Below are 17,059 nucleotides of genomic sequence, written 5' to 3' on the forward strand. Positions count from 1 at the left end.
GATCCAAGTGAATGTGTTTGTTGATGGAATTCCGGTTGGAATGCCATGCTTCGAGGAATTCTCGTGCATATCTCTGTTTAGCTTGTCCTAGGATGGATGTATTTTCCCAGCCGAAGTAGTGTCCTTCCTCATCCGCATGTAAGGATACTAGTGAGAGTGAGTCACGTTTTTTTGTGGCTAGTTGATGTTCATGTATTCTGGTGGCTAGTTTTCTGCCTGTTTGCCCAATGTATTGTTTGTTACAGTTCTTGCAATGCCATTTACAAAATACCTTGCAAGAACTGTGACAAACAATACAGTTTTTGTAAGATACGAATGATGTTGTGTTTACATGTAACTTAAAATGATCATAGAATGCAGGTCAATAAATGCAGACTTTGACAGCAATTAGTTACAAGTTACCTAGGTATTATTATTATAATCAAATTTAACTTACCATTATCACTAGCTTCATAAGTTCTTTCCAAGTCTTATCTACAGCTGTAAACCTTCTTCCCTCTTCAGGCATCTGGGCCATGATATCAGGGGAGCTAAAAATAGGTTCTAGGTACAGCCAAGTTGCTTGAACTTTTAAACATTCATCCATGATCTCCTGAAGCAGCAACAGTTTGCCTTCCCATTCTCTGTATTATACAAAACAGGGATTTGAACTTACATTTATTTTGACTTTATTTTCAAACTGTAGTCTTACTTTCCCTTTCTGATTTTTTTGAGTAGCACTTCCAAGTACAAATAAAAAGAAAAACAGTAAACTATTCCACAGGCACACATATTAAATAAAACACCATGATGTGAAAATGACTGTAAAGGCTGTATAAAATTAAATCATATCAAATGACAGTGAAATGTTAGAGATATTAAATCATTACATTGCTTCAAAATTTATCAGGGAGCAATACAGAGTAGATATTACACCAAAAGATGATATTAGAAATTATATAACATGTTTAAAATCAAACATATGGAGAAATATTAAACAAGCAGTCCAAGTTCAAAGATAAAACTTTTGATCCAAATCTACAGCTGAATGATTTGAAAGAATCTAGGCAAGAGATAGCAGAAGGTAACATTTTACATATTTAATAACTTGGTGGTTCTGCCAGGTCAGTGGTAGAATGCTAAGATTATTGATATATTTATAGACAACAATAGAGTGTGTCCAGGGAACAACAGAGCAGTCAGCTTAACATCAGTGGCTGGGAACATGATCAAACCATTTCTAAAGAAAAAAGTAGAACATTTCAAAACCAAAAACAATTGAATAATCATTTTGGATTTCAAAAGGGAAGTCTTGTTTGAGCAACCTCAACCTCATTGAATCTTTTGCTGATGTGACAGAAACTATGAGAGGATAATGCAGGAGATGCAATATATCTAGATTTACAAAAGACCCTCAATCAAGTGCCAGACAATAGACCAATGATTAAGGTTGGAGGATACGGAGTTAGGTCAGAACTGGAGGCAGTCAAGAGGTACTTGGATCTAGTCAGGAGTAGGAGTTGCCATTTGTGATGCCTAATTCACTTATTCTGGCTAATATCAAGTTAAATCAGATAGTAAACTGTAACACTTCCCAGAGTAAATATGCAGGGAAGTCCTTTGTATTTGAGACAAATCTACATCCTGATCTCTGATAAGATACAGCAAAAGCATTCCAAAATACTAGAAAATCAGGGCAAAAAGGAGGGGGTAATAATCACAATGACTATTGAAAATGTATTCAGAAATTTAATGTGACTGAAGGTTCACAATTTCCTTTGACTGGATGATCTGTACCCGAAAGTTTTAAAAGAAGTGACTACATGGAAAATAAATAAATTGGTTATGTTCTACCAAATCTCCAAGGCCTTTGAAATTTCCCAGTGGATTACAAATCACAAATATAACATGCATATTAAGAAAAGATGAAAACAAACATCAGGAAATTGCAACAAAATCAAAATACAGCACAAGGTAGAAATCTGAATCAAAATCAGAAAATTCAAGAGAAACTCAGCAGGGGTTGCAGCATTTGTTGGGAAAGAAGTTAACATTTCAGGGTTCTTCGGCATTTTTCATTTTTTGAAGTCTAATAAGTCAGTTTACCTAGCATCTGTTATCAAGAAAGTTCTGGACTCCATTAGTTAAGGGCATTTAGAACATCATGACACTCAAATTCAACATGTTTTTGAGATATGGAAATCGAGTCTGACAAATTCAGTGGAGAGTCAGGATAATTGGGTCATTTGCAGAGTGACAAGTTAACTCATGAGTTAAACAGGGATCAGTGCTAGAGCCTAGATGAAGGAACCAAGCATATTATACTAAATTTCCTTAAATACAAAGATAGGTGAAAAAGCAAGTTATGAGGAGGACATAAAGAATCTGCAGAAGGGATATAGATAGGTAAAGTGAATGGGAAAGAAAAATCAGCAAATGGACTATAAAATGGTAAAAGTTAAGGTAAGAAGAATATAAAATCAAAATATGATTTAAATAAAGAGGCACTACGCATACTGAATCACAAAAACTGGCATTCAATTACAGCAAATAATTAGGAAAGCAAACAGAGTATTGCTGTTTATTTCAAGGAAAGTTGAGTGAAGTATTGTTACAACTTTACAAAGTATTGATGCTGCCAACATTATGGGGTGGCATGCTGGTTCAGTGGTCAGCACTGCTACCTCACAGCACTAGGGACCCGGGTTTGATTCTAGCCTCAGGCAACTGTCTATTTGGAGTTTGCATGTTCTCCCTGTGTCCACATGGGTTTCTATTGGGTGCTCCAGTTTCCTCCCACAGTCCAAAGATTTGCAAGTTAGGTGCACTGGCCATGAAATTACCCATAGTGTTCAGAGATTTGTAGGTTAGGTGCATTAACCAGGGGAAATGCAGGGTTACAATGATAGAGAAAGTGGAGGTCTGGATGGATCGTCTTCAGAGGGTTGGTGTGGACCTGTTGAGCCAAATGACCTGTTTCCACAATGTAGGGATTCTACAAAAAAAAAAGCCATACCTAGAGCACTACATACGTTTTGGTCTTCTTAGTTATGAAGGGACACACTTTCGTTGGAGATGCACTGACTCCAAACACCATGAAATCTTTTGGCAATATCTCAGACATAGGCAAGGAAATCTTCTTCTGACTGTTACCTACTGCTCCCCACCCCTACCACATTCATAGACATACATACACACCTGACCCTTACCTCTGTCTGATGAATCACCACTCCTCCATTTCGATCACCACTTGGAGAAACCAAAGGACAGCAAGGCTTTGGGTGGGAAACTTCATGTCCACCACAAAAATGGTTCTGTGGCACTGCTACTGACCGAGCTGTCACAGTTCTAAAGGACAAATTTGCTATTGCATGTGGTAAGAAAATCAACAACAAGGAAAATTCTACTTGACCTCATCTTCACCAATCCAACTATCACAAATGTAACTGTCTATAATAGTATCAGTAGGAATGACTATCACACAGCCTTGTGGTGATGAAGTCAAATCTTCACATTGAGGAAACCCTCCATCATGTTTTATGACACTACCAGCATGCTAAATAGAACAGACCAAACAGATCAAACAGCTGAAACATGCATTTTTGAGTTATTGTGGACCACAGCAGCAGAACTGCATTTGATAACAATTTGTAACCTCATAGCTTGGCATATCACTCACCCTACCATTCATATCAAATAAGAAGATCTATTCTGGCTCAAAGAAGAGTATAGGAGGCCTGCAGGAGCCGAACCAGACGTATCTAAAAACATGGTGTCAGCCTGATGAAGCTACAATACAGGGCTACATACATATCAAAATTTTAAATAGTATGCATTAAATTGGACAAAGTGATCCTACAATCAATTGATAAGATCTAAGCTATGCAGTCCTGTCACATCCAGTCATGAATGTTACTAAGAGGTGTGGAAGCTCCAAACTTTAATGATTGTGGAGCCCCAGCACAACAGTGCAAAAGACAAGGCTAAAATGTTCGCATCCATTATCATCTCCGCCTCCTCCTGACATCCCCACCATCACATATTGAAATCTTCAACCTATTTGATTCATTTGTGTGGAAAAAAAACAAGTCAAATCCACCAGCTCATTTTTACCTTTTCAGTCTACTACCAATTATCAACAAATTAATGGAAGACAACTTTGGCATTGCTATTAAGCGCACTTGCAAAGGAATTACCTGCTCACTGACGGTCAGCTTTATTTCCCCATGGCCACTCAACTTTTGATCTCATTAGGGCCTTGGACCAAACATGAACAAAAGAGCTGAACTGCAGAGATGAGATGGGAGTGACAACCCCTAACATCAAGGCAGCACCTGATTGACAGTCCCCACAAAGCTGCACTCAATGGGAATCGGGGGAAATCTCTCCACTGGATACAGTCATACCCAGTAAGCTCTGGTCATTGGAAGTCGACCATCTTAGCCCCAGAACATTACTGCAGGAATTCCTCAAGGTAGTGTCCTAGGCTTCCCCATGCACTATACCAAAAGTAATAATATGCACTGGTGCTACAATTCATACTATTCATAAACTGATGAAAGATCAACAGCCTGAAATATTAAATCTATTTCACTCTTTACAGATACTGTCTGATCAGTTGTGCTTTTCCAGCCTTTTGTTTGTTTTGTATAATGTTGAATGTGTTTCCTCAAATTGTTAAACATTTTGTAAAGATCCATTTTTTTTCAACAATTCTTGGACTTAACTAATAAAATGCAATGAAAAGGAATGAGCTACCTGATTTCTTTTTCAAATGGTTGTATAAAGGGAGATCCACGCATTGTTTGGGTCTTTACAATGTGGTCATCAAGTAACATCTGGATATCATCAACTGCTGCAAGTATATAAGTTCCTGTTTCTCGATATGGATGGAGAACAAATTCCATTCCTTCCCACTCCTTGATCATTTTTTCCAGGGCTTTCTCCAGTGAGTACTCCTTGCTAGCGGCCTCACTAATACCCTCAAACTGTGTTAAGTAAGGCTCAAGATTCATAGCAAGAAACTTGGTGATAGTTGTGTCTTCAGTAGGCTCAAGTGGGTATCCAACGATATCAGATAAGGCATCCCAATGTCGTTCACGTAAACCAGGATTGCAGACAACATGAATAAGGGGAATGTGCTCTTTAAATTCTTCGACTTTTTTCCTAACAGTATTGGCAATCTTGTATGAATTTGGTGAGTCTGTTAATGTCCGTTCCAACTTGTATAAAGCTCGCCAGTAGTTTCCCACATCTGCCTCAACTTGATCTGGGTTAGCCTCAGTAAATGGTCCTTCCATCCAATTTTTATACTTGCCATTGAACTCTACTGTCAAGTCATACAGTCGCAGATATGGTTGCAGTGTATCGCTGGTCTGTTTACGCTGAGGGTATTGAGATTCACTCCATCCAAATGCTTGCTCTTCCTCATTAATCTGATCAATCTAGCACAATTAGAAAGTGAATACTATTTAAGTAATTAAATTATTATTGACAATTATGAAGTATTGTTTCTACCCTTTAAATAGCCGCTGATTTGTTAAAAAAGTAAGTTGTGATATAATTGACTCCACCAACTGAATTGAATTCTCAGTACATGTTTGTTTGAAAATTGAACATTCTTATTATAATACTATTTCTACATTAATAAGACTATTTGGTTAAATGTTACACAATCAGCTTTTCAGTTTCAAGTTTTGCTTGTAACAACACATGCATTTCAAAATACTATATAATGTTAGCCCAAACATATATTCATTCTGTCTTTGCATGCTCCACACATGGATCAACAAAAGGTTGATTGATCCAAAATGGATAACCCACAATGAGCTCGCCATAGTGAGTTATTTCTGAAATGACCAACTTCTCTGCTCTAAAGTAAAATGATCAATATGTAGTGCACATGTGAGAATGCAATCAGAGAAATTATCCTCTCTTGATTCTTAGTTAATAAAATGAATTGTGTCATTCACAAGATTCCAGTTGCCAAAAAAACTCCAAAGTCAACCAATCAAAATTGATTTTCAGCAAGAGTTCTGTAGAGCAAAATGTTTTTGCAAGAACAATATAAAAAGCAGTTTTTACAACATATGATGGACTGAAACTTCTCAAAAATCTTTTGTCTTTATTCATAATATTAAAATTTAAGATGTGCCAACAGACTATAAGAATTTAATTGATTGTATTCCAAAAGACAGACAAACAACAATTCACAGAGATAATATTAGACCAGTTTCAAAAGATACAAGTTTTAAAAAAGTAAAGACAAAAATTAGACCTCCCAAACATAATTTCTCACTGAACAATTTTAGGTCATAATATTCTATTTGCAAAAAAAAAAGAGAATTTCTATTATTTCAATTTATGACACAAGGCAACACAGCTGGAATGTTTAATTTCAAACAAGTTCTGAGGATTCAATTTGGTGAGTCGAAACAAAAAGCAAAGTCAATTATATTACATCTTTGATACTTTAGTAACAAACAAATAGTTCTTTAAACGGCATAAATAATGATCGAGTATTTCCACAGAATTTCCAAGCATAATTGTTGAGACTGCAACTGTGCGCAAAAAATTCGGAAAGTTTGTTTTAAAAAAGATCCAGAATTCTTGAAAAATTAGCCCAAGAAAGAAGTATGAGCACCTAATTGATAGGAAACTTAGAAACATGAGAAATAAAAGCATGTATAGGTGAAATGGCTGCTGAAGCCTGCTTTGCTATATGATAAGGCATGATCAGCCTCAACTGTGATTTCCCACCATTTTATTTGGAGTAGGAGCACAAACATCTTTAGCAGTCCAAATCTCTATCAATCTCAACACACTTAAACATTAGTTACATTTAGTCCTCCGAGGTTGAGCACAGTGAAGATTCACAATACAGCGGTATTCAGAAAAAAAACTTCTCTACATTTCAGTCCAAAATGATCAACCCCTTCATATAGAAGGCATATTACCCAGAGCAATGGATCTATTGACAGAGGTGAAGTTCCTGAATATGACTGAAAACAAGTGCTGAAGGTGACAGTAACTTGAGGCAACAGCAGAATTGTATTCATTCACAATCTGCAACTTCATGATCTGCTATATTCACCACTCTACTCATACCATCAAGCTAGGGAATCAATCTGATTCATAAAAAATTGCACAAGAGCACCATCAGATATACATATAATAGGGGTCAACCTGAATCTACAAAACAGGATTGATGACAAACAGCAGAAGGACCATGTGATAGTAGTAAGTGATTCCACAACCAGTGGATCAGATCTACATTCTGAAAAGCTGCCACATTCAATGGTGAATACTGGTAGACAATTAAATAACTGACTAGAGAAAGAGATTCTACAATATCTCATCCTCAATGATGGGCTGCCCACAACAGTAATGCAAAAGACTGAAACAAGTTTAGACCAGCAGTGCCGGGTGATTGATTCATGTCAACCTCCTCTTAAGACGGCATCACAGATTTCATTCTTCTTGGAACCCATGCTGATATTTCATTATTTTTATTTTATTCTTTTTATCAATTTTGGTTTCAAGGTGTGAACTGGGAACTGTGAGGTAAAGATGACTTTTAAACTTTGGGAACATCTTGCATTAAAAGGAAAACAGACCAATCAATTTTTTGTTTATTCATGAGGCCAGACCCTGAAGTTAATTGCAGGTTGGTTCTTGATCAAGGTTCTGCGGATGCTTCGTCACTGGAGAAGAGCATTATATTTAAATAGATACTAGATGTTGTCTAATAATGAAGTCAGTATCTGGTTCCAGCAGGTCTGGAAGTGATCTCATACTCAGATGTTGAATGGTAACTAGGACATCATGGATGAGACAGTCAGACTGTCAGGGAGCTTTCAGAGTTTGGACTGGGTTTTGGACTACATGTTCTGTGAGAAGGAATTTGGCAACACCAGCAGCTATTAGGCAATATGGAAAATTGCCCTCATATGTCCTATACACAAAAAAAGTAGGGTAGATCTGACCTAGCCAATTACCACTCTAGTCTATTGTTGATCAGTGATGCAAGAGATTGCTAACTGTCCCGTAAATTGTTAATTGCTCAGCATTAAACTGCTAACTGATGTTCAGTTTGGATTTCTACCAGAATTAGTCATCTTCTGACCTCATGCAGCCTCAGTCCAAACATGGACAAAACAGCCAAACTCAAAAGGATAACTAAAGTTGACTGCCTTTAACAAGACAGCATTTAATGGAGTGTGGCAACAAAGAGCTCAAGCAAAACAGAAGATAATGGGAATCCAAGCAAATCTCTCCACTGGCTGGAGTTATATCTAGTACAAACGATGATGATTACAGTTGTTGGAGCAATTATCTATTCTAAGGACATTGCTGCAGGAGTCCTCAGAGTAGTATCCTCGTTCCAAACATCTTCAGCTGCTTCATCAATAATCTTGTTTTCGTTATAAAATAAGAAGTGAGGCTGTTCATTATCAATTGCAAAGTATTTAGCGCTATGTATGATTCCTCAAACAGCAAAGCAGTCTTTGTGCACCAGTTGCTGAAAAACTTTCAAACTTGTGCAGATAAATCATAAGTAACCTTCTTGCCACACAAGCATCAGGTAAAGACCATCTCCAACAAGACAGAATCTAACCATTTCCCCTCAACATTCAAAGGTATTATGGTCAGTGATTATTCCACTTTTATTGTCAAAGGTGTTACCATTGAACAGAAGCGGAACCATGTAAATTCCCTGGCTAAAAAATCTGGTCAGATGCTGGAAGTCCTATGGTGTGCAACTCACCTCCTGACTCGAGAGTGTGATGCTGGAAAAGCACAGCAGGGCAGGCAGCACCCGAAGAGCAGGCTTTTGCCCAAAACATTGACTCTCCTGCTCCTCAGATGCTGCCTGCCTTTCCAGTGCCACACTCTGGACTATAATCTCCAGCATCTACAGTCCTCACTTTTGACCAGTTGATTTTCACCTCCTGACTCCCAATGCCTTATCACCTCTACCAGCTGCCTTTTTTGTGCGTCACTGTTGAAAATTATCACTTGTTTTTCAATAGGGCTTCTTTTTCCCTGACAACCAGCACATGAACCTGCTTCAGGGGAGAGGTTAGTATCACTGCTACCTTTCTATCCAGAATATTTGGTTTCTCCTTAAATTCCAGGAGATATCTACCTGGTTCATCTTAAGTTGAAAGATACAGATAAAACATATCCTGTAAAGTTTCAATATTTGTGACACTTTGTTTTCACTACACTGCTTTTACAGATTTTTCACACAATCTAAGAACAGAGGCAAAGATCAGCATTCTAACATTTTTCCAAATTATTTTGAGAAATAATTATGCACAGCACTGACCAAATAAAGTAAACATAGAAAATAAGAGACACAGGATTTTTTCTTTTTTATATTTGCCTTCTCATTAAGAATTGGGGCTCTCTGAAATTAGTTCTCTGAAAAATAAGCAGCAGCTCTCATTAATTCTACCACATGTCAACACTTCTTACACACTTTGAAATAACAGCTACAACAATAGCTGATGACGGTCCATTAAATTTTGCTTTCTCTAGAGACGAGTCACCACTATTCCCTTGCCCATAGTCAATGTTTAGGTTCCCACCTAGGCCAAAATTAGGCATGCTTCCAGGGTCCAATTTAGAAAGTAATCTATCACCCATTTCTCACCTCTTCTGCTTGGAATCTCCTCAGAGTCTCTAGGAAATCTAGCCACTGTGTTCAGGTTAGGGGTTCATGCCAGGAACAGCAACATCAAGGCCTTTATTTCTCCTGTGTCAAGCTAACAAATAATGCTGGTCTCAAACTTTCCCCAGTTGCGCATTTTGTACTAGTATCCAGCTTCTCACAAATCAAATATTTCACACAATAGTTATTTCTAATTGTTCGTCAAGCAACTTGTTTAATTTTATTCTTTTTGCTTGAAGGCTGAGAATTTCATCATTCATATGTTTGTAATTTTCTCCCTACTGTCCTGAGGGATGGTACCCAAACATGTTACTCCATTGGTAACTATAAAGTGTGAGCCTTGACAGCGAATAACAATAAGCTATTAGGCTATTGGAATATTACAACCACTTACAAGCTTCACTTCACCTGATGTCAATGTCACATTCATAAAGTTATCTGAAGTTTTTAAACAGTTGTGACATGTGTAGGATAATTCTCATTAAAGAAAAATTATAACTGGCTTCAGTATGTGCATCAGTACATGATCCAAGTTGAACCCAATACCTTCTCCATTGCTTGATTCAGCTTTGCATTTAATGCTTGAGCCTTTCGTAAGTATCGATTGACTTCCGACAATTCTCCAAAACTGTAGAATTCTTCCACTTGCTTAGCATAACTTTCCAGTTCCTCTAGAAATCTTTCAGTACGAAGCTGAAAGTGAAAAATCATGAAAAAGGTGTTCGGATAGTGTAAATGTTTTGGTAATATGATAAATAGGTTTAATCTCATTTTTTACAACTGTCAAAATAACACTGAGGCAAAATTCCAAAGAAGTCCAAAGGGCAGGGAGCAATGTTCCAGTTAGACCCGGATATAGGAACCAAATGATGGAAAATAGCAAAGTAGCTTATCAAGAAGAAGTAGAGAATCTATCACGGGAAGGGGATCATACAGGGCATCAAAGCAATTGTTAATTATCCTTGAAAGTTTATTCTTTTATTCACAAAATACTGAAGGTGAAAAGTAAGTTTTCATTGGCACAGTGATCAGAGGCTGGAGGCCATTTGATGAAAATGGAGTTGGCAACCCTACTCTTATCTACAGCATGACAATGCAGATGTTATCTCAGACACCTTTCAAAGCACCAATGTGCCCATACTGACAATGCGATGATAAGTCTATACAAAGCAAAGTGAAATAAAAGGTCAGCAGCATTGAAGCTTGCGACTCTCTCACCCGAAGTCCTTGTTGGTACTGCTCTTCCTTCTCTGCAACCATCCTCTTATGTTCCTCAAAAATCTCTGCCATTCGTCCGCTCCAGTGAAATGTATTGTTGTTTAGCCGCATGTCACTTGGGGAAAGTGTAACATAATCCACAAGAAAAGTCAAGCGGTTTTTGGCTTCAACCAGCTTCAGCTCAAGTTCAGCCATGTCCTTCACTTCGACCTGTTTTACGTAGGCCTGCCAAAGAAAACATTGATTTAAAAATAATTTAGATCTATAGTGTACAGTAGTATTTGTATATTTGAATTAAAACTAACAAATTGTTAAAAATATCAAATTACCTTTTCTTAATACAGAGCCGTATAATTTGTTTTTAACAGTGATTTCAGCCTTTCTAAATCTGTGGCTATCTCCAATGGGCAGCATTTCAACAACGACCAGCAGCAAGTCTACTAATTACATAACAGCTATTATGATGCAGATTACCTATATTTTTAAAGTCCTATATTTGATTATAATCAAAATAATCATGACATCTAGGTAATCCAAGATGAAGGACAGGAAAAATTTCTGGCTGTAACAGGCTGCTCCTTTTTGGAGGTATTTTAGGTGTTAGAGGTGATTTCCTTGAATTCCAGAAGCAGCAATTACTGTTTTATATGCTGTTGCATTGTTTTGGAACTTTGGAGAAAAAGTCAAAATAATGGCACTTTTAAAAGGGAGAGGGACAGACAAGCACATGGTCAAGTCAGTGCCCGAGAAAGAAAACGTAAACCACACTGCTAACTAACACAGCAGTGAATCTGTGCAGTTACTGCCTTTGCTGGTGAATTCATGTATCACTGGACATCGGAGTGCATCTGGGAAAATTAACGAACAGTAAAATTCACAACTGATCTTGGAGGAGCCTCTTTGGGAGAGGTCACATCACAGAGACAGATAAGTGAATAGTTTTATGTGGGCCTTGGGGACTTGCTGAAAGTCTGCAGTAGTGAATACCATGGGTTCTTTCTTGATTATATGTTTTATTGAGAGATGTCTCTTGATTAAACTTAAAAATATAAGCCACAAGTATTAAGTTAGCCTGGAGCAGTATTTTGTGGAGGAATAAGATGATGCAATTTTCTGGGTCTGCAGATTGAAAGAAGTAAAAATGGCCCTACGTAGAGTGATATGCTCTTCTTGTTGGATGTGGGAGTTGAGGGAGAGTTCACATGTTACTGAGGATTATATCTGCAAAAAATGCCATTGCTTGCAAATCTTATCAGATTGAATGGAACAGTTGGAACGACAGTTAGAGGCAATGAGGAATTTACAAGAGCAAGCAGGTGTGATGGATGGTAGTTACAGGAAGGGAGAAAAGTCAAAGGTATAGTCACATTGATGGGTTAATTCCAGGAAAGGCAAGAGAGATATGCAGGTAGTGCAGGAGTTTTCTGTAGCTATCCCCATTTCAAACAAGTATGCTGTTTTCGAAAATGTAGGGGATGATGGATTCTCAGGGGAATGCAGTACAAACAGCCAAGTTCCTGGTATTGAGAGAAGCTCTAATGCAATGAGGGGTATATCGGGTTCCAAGAGATCGATTGTGTTAGGGGATTCTCTAGTCTGAGGTACAGACAGACGTTTCTGTGGCCAGCAGTGAAAAATCAGAATGGTGTGTTGCTTCTTTGGTGCCAGGATCAACAATGTCTCAGAGAGGGTGCAGAATGTTCTCAAGGGGGAGAGGGGCCAGCAGGAGGTCATTGTACACATTGGAACCAACAATGTAGGAAGGGAAAAGGTTGAGATTCTGAAGGGAGATTACAGAGAGTTAGGCAGGAATTTAAAAAGGAAGTAGTAATATTTGGATTATTTGTGGTGCTGCAAGCTAGAAAGGGCAGGAATAGGAGAATAAAGCAAATGAATGCATTGCTGAGAATCTGTTGTATGGGAGAAGGATTCACATTTTTGGATCATTGGAATCTCTTTTGGAATAGAAGTGACCTGCACAAAAAAGACGGATTGCACCTAAATTGGAAGGGGACAAATATGCAGGCAGGGAGATTTGCTCGAACTGCTTGGGACGATTTAAACTAGTAAGGTGGGAGGTGTGGGACCCAGAGAGATAGTGAAGAAAGAGATCAATCTGACACTAGTTGATTAAGGAAGCAAGTCAAACAGTCAGGGCAGGCAGGGACAAACTAGACAACAAGGGAGGAGTGATAAATTAAACTGTTTTTATTTCAAAGCTGGGGGCCTAACAGGGAAGGTAGATGAACTCAGATCATGGTGAGGAACATGGGACTGAGATATCATAGCAATTACAGAAACATGCCTCAGGGATGGACTGGACTGGCAGCTTAATGTTCCAGGATACAAATGCTGCAGGAAGGACAGAAAGGGAGGCAAGAGAGGAGGGGGACTGGCATTTTTGATAAGGGGTAACATTACTGCCGTACTTAGGGAAGATATTCCAGGAAATACATCCAGAGAAGTTATTTGGGTGGAACTGAGAAATAAAAAAGGGATGATCATCTTATTGGGATTGTATGTTAGATCCCCTAATAGAGAGAAGGAAATTGAGAAACAAATTTGTAAGGAGATCTCAGTTATCTGGAAGAGTAATAGGGAGATTATGATAGGGAATGTTAACTTTCCAAACATAGAATGGGATGGGAGACTGTGAGGTCTGCAGATGCTGGAGATCAGAATTGAGAATGCATTGCTGGAAAAGCACAGCAGGTCAGGCAGCATCCAAGGAGCAGGAAAATCGACATTTCGGGCTGGAGCCTTTGTTGATTTCCTAGTTGATTTCAACCTTATTGCAGATTTCCTGATGAAGGGCTCCGGCCTGAAATGTCAATTTTCCTGCTCCTCGGATGCTGCCCGACATGCTGTGCTTTTCATTGACTAGGACTGCCATATTACTAAAGGTTGAGAAGGAGAGGAATTTGTTAAGTGTGTACAAGATAATTTTCTGATTCAGTATGCGGATGTACGTACCAGAGAAGGTGCAAAACTTGAACTACTCTTGGGAAATAAGGGCTGGTGATTGAGTTGTCAGTGGGGGAGCACTTTGGGGCCAGCGACTATAATTCTATTAGTTTTAAAATAGTGATGGAAAAGGATAGACCAGATCTAAAGGTTGAAGTTCTAAATTGGAGAAAGGCCAATTTTGACAGTATTAGGCAAGAACTTTCAAACGCTGATTGGGGGCAAATGTTCGCAGATAAAGGGTCGGCTGGAAAATGGGAAGCCTTCAGAAATGAGATAACGAGAGTCCAGAGACAGTATATTCCTGTTAGGGTGAAAGGAAAGGCTGGTAGGTATAGAGAATGCTAGATGACAAAAGAAATTGAAGGTTTGGTTCAGAAAAAGAAGGAAGCATATGTCAGGTATAGACAAGCTAGATCAAGTGAATCCTTTGAAGAGAATAAAGGCAGTAGGAGTATACTTAAGGGCAAAAAGAGGACATCAGATAGCTTTGGCAAATAGAGTTAAGGAGAATCCAAAGGGTTTTACAAATACATTATGGACAAAAGGGTAACTAGGGAGAGAATAGGGCCATTCAAAGATCAGCAAGGCGGCCTTTGTGTAGAGCCACAGGAGATGGAGGAGATACTAAACGAGTATTTTGCACCAGTGTTTAGTGTGGAACATGACATGGAAGATAGAATGTAGGGAAATAAATGATGACATCTTGATAAATGTCCATATTACAAAAGAGGAAGTGCTGGATGTCTTGAAATGCATAAATGTTTATAAATCCCCAGGTCCTGATTAGGTGTACCCTAGAACTCTGTGAGAAGCTAGGGAAGTGACTGCCGGGCCCCTTGCTGAGATATTTGTATCATTATAGTCACAGGTGAGGTGCCAGAAGACTGAAAGTTGGGTAACATGGTGCCACTATTTAAGAAAGGTGGTCAGGCCAAGGCCAGGGAACTATAGACCGTTGAGCCTGACATCGGTGGTGGGCAAGTTGTTGGAGGGAATCCTGAGGGACAGGATTTACATGTATTTGGAAATGCAAAGATTGATTAGGAACATGGCTTTTTGCATGGGAAATCATGTCTCACAAACTTGACTGAATTTCTTGTCAAGAGGATTGATGAGGGCAGAGCAGTAAACGTGATTTATATGGACTTCAGTAAGGTGTTCAACAAGGTTCCCAATGGGAGACTAATTTAAAAAGTTAGATCTCATGGAATACAGAGAGAACTAGCCATTTAAAATCAGAACTGGCTCAAAGGTAGAAGACAGAGGGTGGTAGTAGAGGGTTGTTTTTCAGATTGAAGGCCTATCACCAGCCGAGTGCGACAGGTATTGGTGCTGAGTCCACTACTTTTCATCATTTATATTAATGATTTGGATTTGAGCTTAAGAAGTATAGTTAGTACGTTTGCAGATGGCACCAAAAATGGAGGTGTAGTGGACAGCGAAGAAATTTACCTCGGATTACAACGGGATCTTGATCAAATGAACCAATGGGCTGGGGAGTGGTGGATGGAGTTTAATTTAGGTAAATGTGAGGTCCTGCTAAGCAAACCTTAGCAGGATTTATACACTTTATGGTAAGGTCTTAGGGATTGTTGCTAAACAAAGAGTCCATGGAGTGCAGGTACATAGGTCCTTGAAAGTGGAGTCGCAGATAGATAGGATAGTGAAGAAGGTGTTTAGCATGCTTTCCTTTACTGGTCAGAGTATTGAGTACAGGAGTTGAGAGGTCATGTTGCAGCTGTATAGAACATTGGTTAGGCCACTTTTGGAATATTGCGTGTAATTCTGGTCTCCTTCCTATCGGAAGGATGTTGTTGAAAGGGTTCAGAAAAGATTTACAAGGATGTTGCCAGGGTTGGAAGATTTGAACTATCATGAGAGGTTAAATAGGCTAGGGCTGTTTTCCCTGGAGCATCACAGGCTGAGGGGTGACCTTATAGAGGTTTATAAAATCATGATGGGCATGAATAGGGTAAATAGACAAAGTCTTTTCCCTGGGGTGTGGGAGTCCAGAAATAGAGGGTATAGGTTTAGGATGAGAGGGGAAAGATATGAAAGAGACCTAAGGGGCAACTTTTTCACGCAGATGGTGGTGTGTATGTGGCATGGGCTGCCAGAGGAAGTGGTGGAGGTAGGTACAATTGCAACATTTAAAAGGCAACTAGATGGGTATATGAATAGGAAGGGCTTGGAGGGATATGGGCCAGGTGCTGGCAGGTGGGACTCAATTGGGTTGGGATATCTGGTTGGCATGGACGGGCTGGATTGAAGCGTCTGTTTCCATGCTGTTTCTCTCTATGACTCTATGACTAGGACTCTAAGTGACCCTAAATTCTTCCATATTGGACTCTTCATGATGGATTAGTATAGAATATGATGGATGTCATATAATACAACTCTGCACCAATATTGTAACATAGCACCTTTTAAGATATCCACTTTTTTGGAATCATTGTCATCTTCCACCTATGCATTTATATTACTCCTCTTCAAAAAACTCACAGTGCACAAGTTTCGAAAAGTAAATCATATTACCAGATATAAAATTTCCTATGTTCATTTTGCTATTATGGATTTGGAAGAGGTGAGGTAGGAGGGCAAGTCAAATATAAATATAATGGTCCCATGTTGTCCTTTCTAAATTAGTAAATTCTTCCCTCAAAATTTTTATTTAGTGAAAACTCATCATCACTGACATTAATCTGACCCAGGTTTCAGCTTTCATTAGAAACATCTTCTCAACATCAGCGCTGCCAAGCTCCCTTAGAATCTTGTACGTTTCAATAAGATCACCTTCAATTTTTCTAAATTCTAATCACAATAAATCTAACTTACTTAGTCATTCTTGATGAGTCAAACGCTTCATCCTAGCAGTCCGCCTCATGAATCTCTTTTGAGCAGCCTCCAATGCCAGTATTTTTTTTTAAGTATAGAACTAAAACTGTACACAGTGCTCCAGATGTAGCCTCACCAATATTCTGTACAGTTATAATAAGGCTTAACACACTACAGTTTGCTTTGCACTATTTCCTAATAGTAGCCATTTTCATTTGTACCTAATTTTCACACCATCTTATTTGCATTGCAAAAAATTACCTTCAACTCCATTAACGCTTGTGTATTTGGAGGTGTCATCAGGGCTTTCTCTGCTATTTTCTCAAATTCAAGACATAACCTATCATTAATAAAACAGAACTAATTAACTCAAAGTTAAACCAA

General features: G+C 38.6%; 1 protein-coding gene across 1 annotated transcript in view; it reads right to left on the reverse strand.

The window, feature by feature from the left end:
* The window catches only part of dnah7 (dynein, axonemal, heavy chain 7), a 343,519-nt gene that overhangs the window by 286,838 nt on the left and 39,622 nt on the right, over positions 1-17,059 (reverse strand). Inside the window, exons 10-14 of the mRNA XM_060828125.1 lie at positions 16,937-17,015; positions 10,874-11,098; positions 10,202-10,348; positions 4,738-5,423; positions 437-623 (exon numbers count right to left, since the gene is read on the reverse strand). Coding sequence (XP_060684108.1) covers positions 437-623; positions 4,738-5,423; positions 10,202-10,348; positions 10,874-11,098; positions 16,937-17,015 — 1,324 coding nt within the window. The remainder of the gene's footprint in view (positions 1-436; positions 624-4,737; positions 5,424-10,201; positions 10,349-10,873; positions 11,099-16,936; positions 17,016-17,059) is intronic.

The sequence above is a fragment of the Hemiscyllium ocellatum genome, chromosome 7 (assembly GCF_020745735.1).
Source record: "Hemiscyllium ocellatum isolate sHemOce1 chromosome 7, sHemOce1.pat.X.cur, whole genome shotgun sequence".
Lineage (NCBI taxonomy): Eukaryota > Metazoa > Chordata > Chondrichthyes > Orectolobiformes > Hemiscylliidae > Hemiscyllium > Hemiscyllium ocellatum.